This window comes from Bos taurus, chromosome 17 (genome assembly GCF_002263795.3).
Source record: "Bos taurus isolate L1 Dominette 01449 registration number 42190680 breed Hereford chromosome 17, ARS-UCD2.0, whole genome shotgun sequence".
NCBI lineage: Eukaryota > Metazoa > Chordata > Mammalia > Artiodactyla > Bovidae > Bos > Bos taurus.
The window spans coordinates 61,225,926-61,243,291 of record NC_037344.1 but is presented as its reverse complement, the minus strand read 5'-3'; the positions used below and the strand labels follow the sequence as shown (position 1 = coordinate 61,243,291).

The 17,366-nt window shown below is 49.9% G+C and overlaps 1 protein-coding gene across 11 annotated transcripts in view; it reads right to left on the bottom strand.

Moving 5' to 3' along the window:
* TPCN1 (two pore segment channel 1) overlaps positions 1-17,345 on the bottom strand; it is a 60,529-nt gene extending 43,184 nt beyond the window's left edge. For 2 of the 11 annotated variants that reach the window (XM_024977757.2, XM_024977759.2), the window contains exons 1-3: positions 17,137-17,345; positions 14,388-14,624; positions 11,368-11,514 (exon numbers count right to left, since the gene is read on the bottom strand). In XM_024977757.2, the coding sequence (XP_024833525.1) occupies positions 11,368-11,514; positions 14,388-14,499 (259 nt within the window). In that variant the 5' untranslated portion in view covers positions 14,500-14,624; positions 17,137-17,345. Of the gene's footprint in view, positions 1-11,367; positions 11,515-13,329; positions 13,537-14,379; positions 14,625-17,136 lie in introns of those variants that run through there. The other 9 variants (XM_010814053.4, XM_002694517.7, XM_024977758.2 and 6 more) reach the window with 8 other exon arrangements.
* Between the last annotated feature and the right edge of the window lie 21 nt (positions 17,346-17,366).

The window sequence follows — 17,366 nt, the reverse complement described above, 5'->3', positions numbered from 1 at the left end:
AGAGCAAAAAGTGGCCAGGCTGGGTTGGAGCCCAGCGGCCTGGCTCCTTTGTAAAGCAGAGCAGCAGGCAGGCTGTAAGCCACGACAAGGAGACTGGACTTGAGCCGCTGGGTTTTAATAGAGAGCAGCTGGACCAGTTGTGACGAGCGGAGATATGCAGGCCAGTCAGGCTGTCTTGGTTTCACAGTAACTCCGTCTACATCCTGCACAGGCAAAAAGGCAGGGTCCTTTCTCCAGGGGAGCCATGGTGAGCTCACATTTACAGAGCAGTTAACTCGCCAGGAGCCCCCTGGGGTCACTTCCATTGTCTGATGGTCCTCACCACCTGCCAGTGGAGAAAACCTCCTCTGGCCACCGCTACACAACCCACCACCACCCTCTGCTGAGGCAGAGACAGAGGGAGGGGTTTACCAGATGCCAGCAGATAGTCTCTTGGTGGGGCTGGAAATGATTTCCATCTCCTTCAATCTGTGCATTTCAAGGCTTCACTTGAAACTGTACTTCCAAGTACAACTGTACTACCTACGCGTGGGCCGCTGGGTTTATTATGAAACAGAAGGCTTTGACTCCTGCTGAAAACTCATCACAAAGCATTTATTGAGCACCTAACTGACTGACCATGTGCAAAGTGTATGGGATGCTTTGAGAAAACATCTGTAAAGGCTCCATCCATCTCAAAGACCTATGCTTCTCTCTCTATCACACACACACATACACTCACTCACACACATACACACACAGAAAAGCATGCAAACTCCACTGTGTTTATTCAAGGAAGAGTGTAGCACCTGTGTGAACATCTGTCCTGCATTCACTTGGAAGCACTGGGAACGCTAATTGTGAAATGCACACGGTGGGGCCGGGAGCAGTACAAGGGCAAATGGAGACGAGGCATACTTCCCTGGCAGTCCAGAGGTTAAAACTCCGCACTTCCAATGCAGGGGTGCAGGTTTGATCCCTGGTCAAGGAACTAAAATCCCACAAGCTGTGTGGCGTGGCCAAAAAAATATTAACAATAAATAAAAGTAAAATAAAACGAGGCTTCTATTCTAAAAAAAGTGTGTGCTTACCCACTGAAAAATTTTTTACTTTTGTAACTTTTTGTTTTCACCGGTCTCAACAAATTACTAGGTTGGAGGAAGTTTTGACAGACAGCTATGAAATTGTAATCTGTGGTTGCTGTTTAGTTGCTCAGTCATGTCCAACAACCCTTTCTGAGCCCATGGACTGTAGCCTGCCAGGCTCCTCTGTCCATGGAATTTTCCAGGAAAGAATACCAGAGTGGGTTGCCATTTTCTTCTCCAGGAGATCTTCCCAACCCAGGGATCAAACCTGCATCTCCTGCATTGGCAGGTGGATTCTTTACCACTGAGTTACCTGGGAAGCCTCACTGAAAAAAAATTTTTTTAAATGGAGACAAAGGCATTGTCCACTGCAAGCTGGGGCTCCCTGGGCCTATGCAGGGGGTCAGTGGATGAGCAGTGCTCAGAGGAGCAAGCCTGGCTGTGAGACCCCTTCTCTACTCGGGGTACTGATCAGAGGTCTGCTCTAGCCCCTGCCTGGGAACACTTGGGGGACTGGCTAGACGTGGATCCCATGACCACTGGCCACACCCCAGCATCTGGATCTGCTGTGAGCAGGAGGCTATGCTCAGAAGAGCAGCAGCAAGGGGCAAAGTGGCCAGCCAGGAGACACAGAGCTCCTTGGCAGAATGACAGCTGGGAGGAAGTCTGCATCCTGCAGAGCTTGATGGCCTGGGCACGCCACTTCTCCAGGGACCTGGGTTGGGCTGGCTGGCGTGCTCCCAGGGAAGCCGGCAGGGCCTCAGAGTCTGAGTGGTCAGTGGTCAAGTCCTGGGCTCAGCCTTCTCTTCCTCTTCTTCAGTTTCCCTTTCCACCGAGTGGGGAACACGCTCAAAAGAGGCATCGTGGGAACTTCCCTGGTGGTCCAGTGGTTAAGACTCCACCTTGCAATGCAGGGGATGTGGGTTTGATCCCTGGTTGGTGAACTAGGATCCTGCAGGAGCAACTAAGCCTGTGGCTGCAACAACTGAACCCATGAACCACAATTAGAGAGTCCGTGTGCCTCAAAGAAAGATCCTGCAAGATGCAAGGAAGATCCCGTGTGCCGTAACCGAGGCCCAGCTAGACAAGTAAATAAATAAATAATTTTTTTTAAAAAACGGGGCAGCATGAATAAAGAAAAATACAATAAAGGCCAAAAATCCATCCTAAAGAGCAGGCAGGAGGTGGAGTTACTTGAGGTAAATTGCCCCTGCAGTGCACCTGGACGGTCGAGGAAGTTAACATCCAGTTCCCCATCTGCCACAACAGAATCCCTAAGAAAATCCAAACCCCAGCTACCAGTCCTTAGAGGAATGTAATAAAAGGAAGGGTGAGCTCAAGTCATTGACTCGGATAGACCTGAAATTATCTACTCGTAGGCTCAAGGAGGGGCGTCATTGCTACTTTGTTGAAAATGAAACCCTGATACTTTACTGTTAAGAGTTTTTCTACTTACTGAGTTGGTACCTGGAATGTTGCCTGAAATTTCCTATGTCAACCCTGAATGGAGACGTTTTTATCCCCATTTTACTGACGAAGAAACTGAAACTCAGGAAGAAGCCGAAGCTTAGCTCCTCATTCAAGGCTGCACACTTGCTAAGATAGGGCACTGGAAATTCAACCCCATCCTTTGCTGTAGACCAAGAGACTCTGAAGAAACGTTAGAATGCACTAAATTATCAGTCCACATTATCACTCCACCAATGCATACACATTTCTAACCACCTGAGGATTCTCCCAAACCCCTTCCCCGTCTCCAGACTGGGGAGCTCCTGGCCACCCCAGGACAGTGTCTGAGCTCCAAAAGGAAATAGGCAGAAAAAGCAAACAGGTCAACTGGCCTCGAGGCTGAGCAAGCTCTGTGACTGAGAAAGTCTGAGACCCGTGGAGGCAACCAGACGGGCTCCGGGGTGCGCAGTACAAGCTGCCGTTCGCATCAAGGCAGGCCAGCCAAGTGCAAACAGCAGAGCTGGCAAGAGGGGACCCTGGGGTGTCACAGAGAGAAGGCATCACGCTTGTCAACGACCACCCACGAGTGAAAGCCAACGCATCCGGCAGCTTGGAGCGGCTCCAGGCCATTAGCCGGTGCTGAGCACAATAGCTCTCCCTGAGCTGGTTTCCAGCAAGAGCTAAAAGGATAGGAAAAATAAATAAATAAAAACCCAGTCTAACAAAAAGAGAGATTAGCAAGAGGGAAAGGCAGTCTACGAGTGGTGGAGTGGTAGTGGCTGAGTTCAGAGGTGGGGGAAGGTGGGACCTGGGCTGATATAGAAATTGTGGGCCATGTGAGGGTCCTTGAGAATTTCAAAAGCAGAGACCAAAGACATACCCTAGGCTGGTTGCTCCTAGGAGAAGCAGAGGGCAGGGTCCACCTGAGCTATTTCTGACCTGATCATGTGGGGATGAGTCTTCTGGTCAACCCAGTGGTTTCCACAGGCTGGTTAAGATGTAACAAACAGAGTCTCTTGGGTGTTTGGAGAACCTCATGACTCACTCCCAGATCCCTTACTTCACATGTGTCTGTTTATTAGGTGTCTGGGTGTGTGCAGGAAAGATGTGGTCTGTGCTTTTGCAAAAATGTGTGCTCCCAAAAGAGGCACAACACATCAGGACCCAGAACAACAGCACCTACTTACACCTTCCTGTCTTGTCCAACCAGCCCACCCAAACGGGCATCATGGAGACATGAGAAAGAAATCCACCAACAGGTTAAACCCTGATTAAAAGGAACATGGTTGGGGACTTCCCTGGTGGTCCAGTGGCTAAGACTCCTAATACAGGGGGCCTGGGTTCGATCCCTGGTCAGGGAACTAGACCTCACATGCTGCAACTGAGATACGGAGCAGCCAAATAAGTTAAAAAAAAAAAAAGGAACATGGTTTACAAAACCCAGCTCGATACTAGATGAACCAAGGGGTATTAATCATACTATGAAAGGATGCTTTGCCAAACTCAACCCTTCTGCTCATATTTTAAATCATCTACTTCACCAAAATTTCCTTTTCTCTTAAGCTTTAGGAATCCATCATGGCACAAAGCAAACTGATTCAGTGCACGAGACATTAATCAAATCTATCACGTGCAGGTGCTGGGGAGGGAGTGGGCCTCCGCGCAGCTATTCAGAGGATTCAAAGGTGCAGAAGTCAGTTAGGAAGGGTTAGGGAAGGCTCCATGGAAAAAGAGGACCAGATCTTCAGCTGGAGAAAGCTGAAGGGGGATGGATCAGGAGCAAGAGACAGCAGCCGATGGGAAGTTTTGGTAGTGAAAGTGGTTCAAGTAAAATTAAAAAAATCGAGATTGTGTGATTGTTAAACAAATGAGATGACAGTGGAACTTACCTGGCAGTCCAGGGGTTAATACTCCATGCTCCCAATGCCGGGGGCAGGGGTTCAATCCCTGGTCAGGTAACTAAGATCCTGCATGACGTGTGGTTAGGCCAAAAAGTAAACAAATAAATGAGATGGTTTGAGCAGCCCCACAGTTAAGACTTTTGCTTGTTTGTTCTGATTACCAAGGGGGTGGAGTGAAGGAACAGAGGCCAGTCAGGCAGGGCTGTAACTGAGGGGGATGTTCTCCTGGCCTGGAAGGTGCTGGGGCCACTGCCAGGTGGGTGGGGTGAGGCTGGGAAGGTGGATCAGAGGGCTTGGACTTCAAGCGCTTCATTTTCATTTGATCCAAGAATTGGGCCTAACTCTTACCAAGTGATGAAAGTGAAAGAGGAGAGTGAAAAGGTTGGCTTAAAACTCAACATTCAGAAAACTCAGATCATGGCATCCGGTCCCATCACTTCATGGCAAACAGATGAGGAAACAATGGAAACAGTGACAGACTATTTTGGGAGCTCCAAAATCATTGCACATGGTGACTGCAGCCATGATATTAAAAGACGCTTGCTCCTTGAAAGAAAAGCTATGACCAACCTAGACAGCATATTAAAAAGCAGAGAACATTACTTTGTCAACAAAGGTCTGTCTAGTCAAGGCTATGGTTTTTCCAGTAGTCATGTATGGATGTGAGAGTTGGACTGTGAAGAAAGCTGAGCGCCAAAGAATGATGCTTTTGAACTGTGGTGCTGGAGAAGACTCTTGAGAGTCCCTCGGACTTCAGGGAGATCAAACCAGTCCATCCTAAAGGAAATCAGTCCTGAATATTCATTGGAAGGACTGATGCTAAAGCTGAAACTCCCAATACTTTGGCTACCTGATGCAAAGAACTGACTCCTTGGAAAAGACCCTGATGCTGGGAAAGATTGAAGGCAGAAGGGGACAACAGAGGATGAGATGGTTGGATGGCATCACCGACTCAATAGACATGAGTTTGAGCAAGCTCTGGGAGTTGGTGATGGACAGGGAAGCCTGGCATGCTGCAGTCCATGGGGTCGCAAAGAGCTGGACATGACTAAGCGACTGAGCTGAGAGCTTGGAGGGAGAAACATTCCCTCTGGGCAAGGCCTGAAAACAGAAACAGCAGGTCTGTAACCCGAGACAGACAAGAGGGCAGTGCGGGCCTGCCTGTGTGGACATGCACTGGGCATGCAGCAGCCCAGCAACACTGACGATGAATGAGGCCCACTGCCCCACTATCTGCCCCTGTGGGTCACTTCCCGCCCCACCCCTCCAATTATACATCTGAAAAACGGGGATACTCTTACTTCGCAAGGGCTCTTAGGAGCCACCATCTATGTGAACATTACTGCACACACAGTCACCAACTGCAGCCAACTGTAATAGGGCTTAGGACTTCCCTGTTGATCCAGCGGCTAAGACTCCACGCTCCCAATACAGGGGGCCTGGGTTTGGTCCCTGGTCAGGGAACTAGATCCCACATACAGCAACTGAGACCTGGCACAATCAAATGAATAAATAAAAATATTTTTTTTAAACTGTAATAGGTTTACAGTGTTGCTGCCTCCAACAAGAGAGAAACAAGACTGGCTCTGGGGAAGACTTCTACTTTGAGGTGGTATAATGGATGCCCTGATTTGCAGCTTCTGGATTCATCTTGAGCCAGGATGCAGGGGTGGTGCCCATGGAGCACTCAAGGGAGATACTTGCATGAGTTGTTCCAAATGCAGGCTGAGCCACCATACGTTCACCTGGGAGACTCCCCAAACATAACTGATTCTTCTAGGGAAAAACAAAGCCCCTAAATCTTGCCTTAAAAAAAAGATGTGAGGGCTTCCCTGGCAGTCCAGTGGTTAAGAATTCGCCTGCCAACACAGGAAGACAGACACAGAAAGACAGAAAAATGCCCAATCTGGCTTGATTGCAAAGCTGAATGAAATCTGGTATTTCTTTCTGTGAAGCACCAAGAGGCAGGGACAAGTGCCCCCAGCCAGCTCTGAATCTCTCGGCACCCAGAACCTGAGTTTCCCCGATCAGAAGAGCGCGGGTTTCCAGAGCTGCAGCCAACACTTCCCAGCTACGTGGCCCTGGGTAAGTTTCAGCCTCTCAGGGTGTCTGTTTCCTCTGCTGTCAGAGACAGATGCTGAACCAACAGCACAGCTCTGCTCGGAGGACCCAGTGACAGAGACAGCACAAAGTGCTTTCAGACGCTGCCCGGCAGTTGATAGGGGTTCAATACCTGTGAGCCGCTGTTTTTATTGTGAACGACCTTGTGCGGCTTGGACTGAGAGGGAGAGAAGGAAGAGTCAGGAAACAATCAGAGAAGTCACCCAGGAAAGGGAGTCCAGCGGGCTTCCCATAGGTGGCATGGGGGCGGTCTGAGGACCAACTTTCCTCCAGGGGCCTGGGGGGTTTGAGGTTGCGGGGGCAGGGGGTGATCCCTTGGTGCTTCATCTGGGTTTCCTTCCAGGTCCACCATTCTGTGATCTGTGAGGCAGCCCCGGGCAGGACACTGGGCCAGGAGCCATCAGAGCCCCACCTCCCCAGCTCCCTCCCTGACTCAGAAGCTGAGAAGCTGACTGTTCTGCCTCACGAAGCGCTGCTGGAGTAAATGTGAACACAGAGCCCCCCTAAGGGGATGGGGAAAGAGCAACGGAGCCATGGCTCCAGCCCGCGCCCAGCTGCCACTGCTGCCATTCCAAAGTAGCAGCTTCTCTGCATGTCATCTCATGGCAGGGGGGCCCGAGGCAACAGACAGGATCCCCTACAAAGACTCGGAGCGGGGAGGAAGTGAAAAGCTTCAAGTGTCGCTTACGAGGCTGGAACCCAGCGTGCCGGGTGTGTGTGCATTTTAATTGGTGCCTCTGCCAGCCTGGCGACACGACCATCCTATCTCGGCGAGGCCCTGGGAAAGCCAGGGGGCCGACTCCAGCGGAGCCAAATGCCCGAGCTCCCTGGGAGGCTGGGAAAGCCTGACTGCTGTTCAGTCTCCACCTGCCATGCTGCCTCCCCTTCCCCACTTGGTGGTGGCCACCTGTCGGGCCAGCAGCAAGGCAAAGGACTCAGTTCTTGGCCTGGGTTCAGCACCCCAGGGAGCCCTGTCTCTGGGCATGACAATAACGCCTACAACTAGCCGAGCACCCACCACGGGCATCACACGTGTGACCTCACTAAGTCCCCACAACAACTCTCGGAAGATGCTATCATGATCCCACCCTACAGATGAGGAGGCTGAGGCTTGGAGACACTAGGTCCCGTACTTGCCTAGAACAGGAAGTCTGCAGCTCGACTCCAGAGCCTGAATGTTTAACCACTCCTCCACCCAGTGCATCACAGGTGACAAAAGCTACCTGGGTCCTTGGGCTTTACTTTCTCTCTGGCGAGTGTGCTGGGGAAGCTCGGTCAGAGAAAGAACCGCAGACACTGATTTCTGTGATGGAGAGCCTGCCATGGGGTTAGGTCTCCCCTGGGTATACAGCCCCACCGCTCTCTCCCAGCTCAGGTTGGCCATGTCTGCCCTGGGGCCAACATGATGGAGATGGGTGCCAGCTGGTTCTGGCTGCCATGAAAACTCTGGAAAGGGAGCCAGGGCGCCCGCTGTATGTCGGCCCCTGCAAGGGAGCAGTGCCCCACCTTGATGGAGATGGCCCACCTTGACGGAGATGGGTGCCAGCTGGTTCTGGCTGCATGAAAACTCTGGAAAGGGAGCCAGGGCACCCGCTGTATATCGGCCCCTGCAAGGGAGCAGTGGTTCTCCACCTTATACTGGGTCCCGGATGAGTGCCGAAGAAGTCTTAGGAATCAGGGTGAAGGAGTAAGGGGTCCTGTTACTCTACCACCTTAGGTCTTATCCCCACATGACTTGTCACCGGGAAACCAGGAGCCACGAGCACCAAGGTACCGCGTGAGACAAAGCGCCCTGCTCCAGCCTCAGCCCCGGCCTTGCCCACAGTCCCTTCATCACCCAATAGTACAGGCGCATCGTAGGCAGCGGCTGGGCTTAAAGGCAACAAGAAGGTGAAAGCTGAGAGTGAACACAATTCCCCAAGAAGATACTTTGTATAGCCCACCACATTCACACTCTACAGTCCAGGGACAGTCCAGATCACTGACTGCTGCGCAGTGCAGACAGCAGGCTATCTCTAAACCACACTGTCGAACGCCAACCCCACTGACTATTTTCAAGGTTACTCCTAATTTCTAGGCTTTAAATACCTCTGCTCAGGCCTTCCTCCTTTATCAACCTGACATCTCCTGCCTATGAGTCATTCATTAGCATTTCAGCTGCCACGTTTATAGCCCAGAAATGTTTTAAGTCTTGGATACAATCCATCCTTGCCCAAATAAGGGGGAAAAAAAAAAATCCAAGCCCTCTGGTTTCCTGTAGGGACAATTCCCCAGCTTCCAGCATCCTTAGCACAGAGTCAAAGGTCACAGGCAGCACAGCCAGATTCCTGGGGATCTCATCTAAGGAAAGGGCAGGAGTGCTACCGACTGAATTACGTCTCCCTAAAATTTCTGTGTTGAAAGTCTCACCCCCAGGGCCTCAGAATGTGATGGTATTCAAAGAGCAGAGCCTCTAAAGCGGTAATTGAGGCAAAATGAGGTCATAGGGGTGGGCCCTAATCCAACAGGAGAGGTAGCCTGATGCGAAGAGATCAGCACACAGAGGACACAGCGAGAAGGCAGCTGCCCGAAAGAGGCCTCAGGCACACCAACCCTGCTGACACCTTGCTCTTGGGCTTGCAGCCTGCAGAACTCTGAGACTATGCACTTCCGCCGCCGTGGAGTTCTGTCATGGCAGCCCGAGCACACGGAGACAGGAGGGTGTGGGACACGGCCCTAGTGACAGCTGTGGGGTCGGGGTGGAGGCCCAGGCTCAGTCAGGGCTCCTTCCCTCAGAGAGCTGGCTTAGCTCTCAGCGGCTGTTGTGCCCACGTAGCTGCCAACTCTGCTGAAGGCGTCGGGCTGTGGAAAACTCCCTAACCCCTCAAGGGTTTAGATTGGCCACAGGCTGGGGGAGCGAGGATGGCAGCCTCCCCAGGGCAATCAGCTGTGCTGGGAGTGATGAGACCCCAACCACTGGTGAGCAGAGGCAGGAGGGGATGCCACTCATCTCTGATGGGACCCTCAGACGGCCCCTCCGCTCCTGGGACCTGAGACAACTATTGTGTTTAGTTGCTCAGTCAGGTCCGATTCTTTGCGGCCCCATGGAATGTAACCCACCAGGCTTCTCTGTCCGTGGCATTATCCCAGCAAGAGTACTGGAGTGGGTTGCTATTTCCTCCTCCAGGGGATCTTCCTGACTCAAGGACTGAACCCACATCTCCCATGGCTCCTGCATTGGCAAGCAGATTCTTTACCTCTGAGTCACCTGGGAAGCCCCTCCCATGAGCTCTGAGGTTCCAGAAACCCAACTAGGTTTATCTGGACCATGACTTTTTTTTTTCTTCTTACCAGATTACAGCAGGCTTAATAGTGGCCCCCATAGGTATGCCCAAGTTGTTACTGCCAGAACCTGCAAAGGTGACCTTGTTTGGAGAAATGATCTTTGCACATGTGATCATGGATTTTGAGCTGAGATCACCCTGGGTTTATGGTGGGCCTTTGTTTGTGCTTAGTTATATCTGACTCTGTAACTCCGCAGACTGTAGCCTCAGGCTCCTCGGTCCATAGAATTTTCCAGGCAAGAATACTGGAGTAGGTTGCCATTTCGTACTCCATGGACCATGCTTGTTGAACGCCCACCTACAGTAGGCATTGAGCTATGTGATATGTGGATGAATGAATACTTGGGGCCTAGGAGGTGATCAGATGGTTAAACGGTTGCTTCTGCACAGTAAGCTGATGTAATAATGGAGGCCTAGATCAGATACCACAGCAGAAAAGGATGGTAAGTAGTCAGCCCCATCAGGAAATAGTGGTTCAGTGAAGGCTTCAAAGAGATGGGATTATCAGCAGGATTATCAAGACAGAAGTGAAGCTCATGAGTAAACAAGCACCTGGAAAAGCATGCCAGGCAGTTACCAGCAAGGCAGAGAGGTCTGAGAATGTACTGGGGATTCAGAGAACTAGAAGTGTGGGGTAAGGCAGGAAATGGAACTGGTCAGGCAAGAAGACGCCAGAACATGCATATGCTGGCTAAGGAGCTGCATCCTGCCGGGCACAGAAAGGTCTTGAGAACCTGGGCAAGCCGGGGAAATCACAGGCAGACTTCAGAAATATTGTGGGTCCAATTTCAGACCACTATGATCAAGTGAAGACCACAATAAAGCAAGTCACGTGACTTTTTTGGTTTCCTAATGGAGAAGGAAATGGCAACCCACTCCAGTGTTCTTGCCTGGAGAATCCCAGGGACCGAGGAGCCTGGTGGGCTGCCGTCTGTGGGGTCGCACAGAGTTGGACACAACTGATGTGACTTAGCAGCAGCAGCAGCAGTGCATCAAAAACTTATTTCTACAGACTTCCCTGGTGGTCCAGTGGCTGAGACTCCATGCTCCCAATGCAGGGGGGCCGGGTTCGATCCCTGGTCAGGGAACTAGATCCCACATGCCACAACTAAGAGTTTACACGCTGCAACTAAGACCTGACACAGCCAAATAAATCAGTTTGAAAAATATACGTGTGTGTGTACATATATATGCTATAAAGCATTATATAGCATTATGCTATAAAAACAATGTACATAAGTTAATTTAAAAAAAGACTTGATTGTTAAAAAATGCTAACCATCATCTGAGCCTTCAGGGAACCACCAATTTTTTTTGCTGGTGGAGGATTTGAAATAATGCAAGAATGACCAAAATGTGACACAGAGACAGGAAGTGAGCAAATGCTGTTGGGAAAACGGTGCTGAGAGACTAGTTCGATGCAAGGTTGCCAAAAACCTTCAATTTGGGGGCGGGGGTGGGGAAGAGTATGCACAAAGTACAGTAAAACAAGGTATGCCCACACCATACCTGCTCGGATTTGTGTTTTAGATGGACCATTCAGACAGGTGGGAGGCGGGCCTTGAGAAGAAAGTCCGTGCAAGATCCAAGCACAAGATAAGAAAGGCCCAGATGGGGACGTCCCTGGCGGTCCAGCGGTTGAGGATTCACCTTCCGCTGCAGAGGACACAGGTTCAATCCTCAGTCAGGAAGCTGGGATCCCACGTGCCATGCAGCAACAAAGCCCATGCACCTCAATTATTGAGCCTGCGTGACACAACTAGGGAGAAGCCCTCGTGTCACCGTGAAAGCTCCTGCGTACCACGACCCCGTTCAGCCAAAAATAAAACATGTTTTTAAAAAAGAAAGATACCCCAATACAAAATAAAAAGTTTAAAGCTGGAGAAAAAAAAATGTTAAAAGATTAAGAGGAATTGATGTTTGACAAGGTTAAAAAAAAAGAGAGAGAGAGAGAAAGAAAAGCCCACGCAGAGGAGGTGGAACACGCAGGCCTCCTCTGAAATCTTTCCTTTTCTCCAAGAGGCGCTGTTGTTTTTCTCAGCCAAGCTGGGCGGGTTACACCCATTAGTTTTTAGAGGTTTTAGCAAATATCTCAGAAAGAGGGTGAGAGAGTAAACCGATGCACCAACGCACTTCCCAGAAAGCATAATTTCCCTGGACCCTGTCAGTTTATTCTGTTTTTCTTAAACAAACTAAAACAAGCCACCAACTTTGCCAAGAAAGGGACAGCCTCACTAGAGGCCGACCCAACATTAGTTTTATTGTCTACTTGGCCTATTTCCTGGTCATCAAGCACCGCCATCGCTTCAAAACCTGATCTTGATGTAGAACTAGGCTGCTGTTTCCACTTTGATCCTTCAGGAGAGCTAGACACTCTGCCATCAGCTCTGACACTTGGGAGGACTTAAAAGTGGCCCCCGAGACAATGATCAAGAGTCCAATTCAGAACCTTGAGCCTGGCTATTTTCAGAACGATCCATACCCTCGGGTGTCAACCACCTTCCCTCCAGCCCAGTCCCTCACTGGCCATGGATGTAACCACTTCTCTCTCTAGTGGGCAGCGTACTCTGAAGCTGAGACTATGTCACATTCATTTACATCCCGTTCCCCAAAGCACTTTACACAGGGTGATGGGGGAAGATCAGCGAGGCATTGCTGCTTGCTGGCTATGTGACCCTGGACAAGTTACCTAACCTCTCTGAAGCTTTTCTTCCCCTGAGGTTATATGATGAAATGCTGAGGGCCAGCACTTACATTTATTAAGGGCTTGTGGAGAAAAAAGGAGGAGGAAAAGAAGAGGGAAGAGGGGAGAAGAAGGAAAAAGGGAAAAAGAGAAAGGGAAGAACTTTGGGGTCAAACAGTCAGGTCCAAATCTCTGCAAAACTGCTTACTTGGCTATGCAATGTCAGGCAAGTTCCTTAACCTCTCTGACTCACAGTTTTCTCCTCTGTCAACTAGGGATAATACTGTCTACTTTGCCAAAAGGATCTTAGTTAAGATAACAGGTAAGAAGGAGCCTAACACTTAGCTTGCTGCTGCTACTGCTGCTGCTAAGTCACTTCAGTCGTGTCCGACTCTGTGCGACCCCATAGATGGCAGCCCACCAGACTTCCCCGCCCCTGGGATTCTCTAGGCAAGAACACTGGAGTGGGTTGACTCTGGGGTATTTAAGAAGTGGGCCTGAAATCACAGCCACTGATATTTTTGGTCCTGAATGGCACTTAGGGAAAAATCTGGTCTCTATTCTAAGCTTCCTGGATCACCCAGCTCTGCCACTCCAGATGGGTGAACTGGCTAAAGCGGAGAGAGGCCAGTTTAGAGGAGCTAGGCAATGGCACCCCACTCCAGTACTCTTGCTTGGAAAATCCCTGGTAGGCTGCAGTCCATGGGGTCGCTAAGAGTCAGACACGACTGAGCGACTTCACTTTCACTTTTCACTTTCATGCATTGGAGAAGGAAATGGCAACTCACTCTGGTGTTCTTGCCTGGAGAATCCCAGGGATGGCTGAGCCTGGCGGGCTGACGTCTATGGGGTCGCACAGAGTCGGACAGGACTGAAGCGACTTAGCAGCAGCAGCAACAAGCCTCCCACTGCACTCCCATCCGTGGGAACAATGCTGTCCTTTACCACTTTCAAATGCAGGCTGTTAAGCTCCCTGTCAGCCAACTGCATTCTCTCTGGACAAAGGAGATGAGAGAGCCAGGCTTGCCTTTCCCTGGACCCAAGCAGTAGCCCTCTGTCCTAGCTCAGGAGCATGCCTGGTGGGTAGAACTCCCATCTGCTAAGGAGACCCTAAAGCACCAGTCCCTGACATCTTAGGACCTTCCAGGAGGCAAGTTATTTTAAGCTCTCCTGGACCTGAGGCCTGAGCAAATGAAATAAATAGCTTTGGGACAATAAAGGTTTTTTTAAAACTGCTCATTCTGCCAGAAACACACTTAAAATCTAAAAAATTTAAAGCTCATCACCTCTCTTGGGTTCACTTTGTGCTTCTGGGCTTTGGTTTAGAGGAAGACAAAGTGAAACAAATCGCAAACCCTCTGATCATTAGATTATGGCAAATGCTTGCCCTCTTCCACTCCACCCTGTCCTGGGTGGTGCAGGGACTGAATGCCAGCGGGGAGAAGCAGTCAACGCCACTTTCCTGCCAAAGATCAGGCAGACGGAGGCTGATGTTGAAATCTGTTTCTTTTTTTAACAAGGAATGGGACAGGGATGCTAGCCAAGGAGCAGGTTTGCCTGAGGTCTCCACGAAGCATCCACGAACAGAACCAGGGTACCACCGCAGGTGCAAGGGAGGGGTTGGGCTGTGGGAAGCCGGGCAGGCTAGTCTTGGGGAACATCCCTAAATTGGGGGTGCAGGATTAGGACCGCACAGAATTAATCTCCCACTAGCATATGTGTCAGAACTTGGGGGTCAAACGTGGAGTCAGGCATTCGGGTACATGAATCTACCATCAGACCACCTAGCCCACAGCAAAACAAAAGCTGCACTCTCCCCCTCCCCAAGCCCACCCTACCATCTTACTTCTGCTGGGCAGATCATCTGGGCCCAGGCCGTTGGAGGGAGCCAGTGGGGCGCTGCCACCCTCATCCAAGGTCAGGATGAGGGGAACGTCGTCATCTAAACTCACAGCCATGCTCTTCACTCCTGCAGGCCTCAGGAGGTGATGTCCAAGGCTTTAAATAGTCTCTGCTTTGAGCTCCCAGTCAAAGCCACTGGCCCCGTGGTGCTTCTCAGAAACTCCTCCATCAGCAGCATCTTCTAGAGTTTGGGGAATTAAAAAAAAAGAAATAGACAATGATCATAATACAACCATTGATGAAAATGTTCTGGAATCAGACAGTGGTGATGGTTATATAACTTTACAAGTATACTAAAAATGGTACCCTTTAAGATGGTGGATCTTACAGCAATGTGAATTATATCTTAATTAAAAAAAAAAAAGTATCTCAGGATGTGCCACTGTGCTGTGCTTAGTCGCTCAGTCATGTCCAACTCTTTGCGACCCCGTAGACTGTAGTCTGCCAGGCTCCTCTGTTCATGGGGATTCTCTAGGCAAGAATACTGGAGTGGGGTGCCATGCCCTCCTCCAGGGGATTGTCCCAACCCAGGAATTAAACCCAGGTCTCTCTCATTGCAGGCGGGTTCTTTACGGTCTGAGCCAATAATATCACTGAAATATGGGGGATGGGGCGGGAACTCTACAAGAATAAATACTAAGAAGTTAAACGTAATTATGTCTGAAGATTGAGATTATGGCTAGTATGTTCCATCTCCACCCCTCTTAACCCTTGTTTGTGTGTTTCGTAAAGATTTTAAATACTTTATATATATATATATATGACCGTTCATATAATAGTAATTAGTACTCAGTGAGGGTTTACTATGTACTGGGGCTCTTCTAGCAAGTTTTAAGTAAAGTTGACTGAAACACAATAATAGTAAGTAGGATTATTGTCCTGCTTTACAGAAGGGGAGACTTAAGGCTCAGAGAGGTTAAGTGACTTGTCCAAGATCCCACAGCAGGAAAGTCAAGCTTTGAACTACACAGTCTGACTCCAGACCTGTGCTCCCAGCCACCATGCTACAATTCTTCCAAGTCCGGCCCTGGTATTTAGGCAGCACTTAGCTCCAATGACCTATAAACAGTGTGCCAGGTCATCTAAACTTACCCATATCATTCTTACAAAGGCACTATTCTCCTAGATTTAGGTATCTGGGGAGGAAAGGGAAAAGACTAGAATATTTTTTTAAGTGAAATGCTTATTTGAAACTTTCAATTCAAAACCGTCAGAACTAGCCTTCTACAGTTCCTATTTATACACATTCCTGTTTCCGCTGAGGAGGACCAAAGAAATGCCAGCACTCAGCAGATCTAACAGCAGACCTTTGAACTTGAAAACAGCAGCAGGTTCCTTCCTCAAACTGCAGAGTTCTGGTCTCAATCAAGTTTGCCTCCAAACCAACCCACTGAATGGCAACCCAGCAATTTACCTCCTTCAGAAACCTCCACGACCATTCGAGGCAGGCGCCTGTGCACCAACAGCTTCTTAAAAAGTAGGCAGTTTAAAAGTGAGCACTATTCTTTGCTGCTAAGCCTGTAGCGTTCTACCCAGCCAACTTCCTGTGAGATTTTTTTTTTAAGTTTCCTCCAGATCTGGGGATTCATTTTACTTTTAAATCTCAGTAGTGGGAAAACAGAAAAGGAAATTCCAAATGAGATGCTACCATTTGGCTGTCTTAAAGCATTTTATGCCTTTTTCTTTTTTCTTCTTTTTGGCTTTTCACCACAGATACTTTCAAATATACTCAAATGTAGAGAGAATATGTAAATGAACTTCCTTGTATTGATCATTCAGCTCTGACAATTATTAACATCTTGTCCCGGCCAGTATTTATTTTGAAGGCTGGACAGGTTATTAACTTTTTCAACTCATCAAGAAGAGCTTTCTTAATTGTACCATTGTTATTATAGTAGCTACTGGCTTTTATTTTAACTGTATAATATATGACTGTTTGCTTGTAATGCATGCACTAGTTTTGTGGCTCTCAGAGGGGGTTATCACAACAGAGACATATGTGGTTCAAAATGTGAATAGTGTTGCTGTTAGGACATTTTACTTAGCTGATGTCCCCACTTCACAATGAGAAAAGTGAGGTTTAGAGGCGTTAAATTAACCTACCTCTTGTAAGTAGACCGCAGGGAAGTAATAGAGCCCAGATTTCAACCCAGGCAGTCTGACCCTCCCTGCTTAACCATTACCCTTCCTCTCTTCCCAGACCAGTCCCCTTATCTGAATTCAAACCCATAAATTTAGAGAGGGAAAACTGAGGCTCAGCGAAGAGAAGGGACTTGCTTAAGGTCACAGTGCTTCTCCCTCTAGAGAGGACCCAGAATGGAAGGGTCACCCCTAGGGAAAGGTCCCAGGGAAAGCCGGCAGGCCGTCCCGCTGTCCACTCGGGCAGACGGACGGGGCAAGAGTCTCTTGCAGGGTGGGTGGCCTGAGGGCGCCAGGGAGATGAGCCTTTGAGAGAGAAGGGGGAGCGAAGAGGCGTGCGGGATCCTACTCCACGTGTTCGACTTTGAGCCCCCTCTCCCGCCCCGGGCTTCCTCGGGCGGTCCCCACTCTGGGACCCCCTCCCCCCGACAAGGACTGGAGGGAAAGAAGCGCAGCAATGAACTTCTCCGCAACCCCTCTTGGCCCGACCTGCCCGCCTCCCACACCCAAATGCCCAGCCGCAACCTTTCACTCCGAACCCCCTGCCCCTTTACCTCTGCCCTCTCCTCTGACCATCCCTCACACGCCTCGAATTCTTACACGCGCCGCCCCAGCAACCCGGACCGACCGCCGGGGTCCGCACAGCACAGTACAGCCCGCCGGTGCAGCCGCCAAAGCCCCGAGCCCGGAGCTGTTGCAGCTGCAGCAGCCGCCGCAGAAACCGCCACCTCAGCCGCTGCCACCACGGCAGCTGCGCCAGCTCTCCCATCCGCCGCCTACGGTC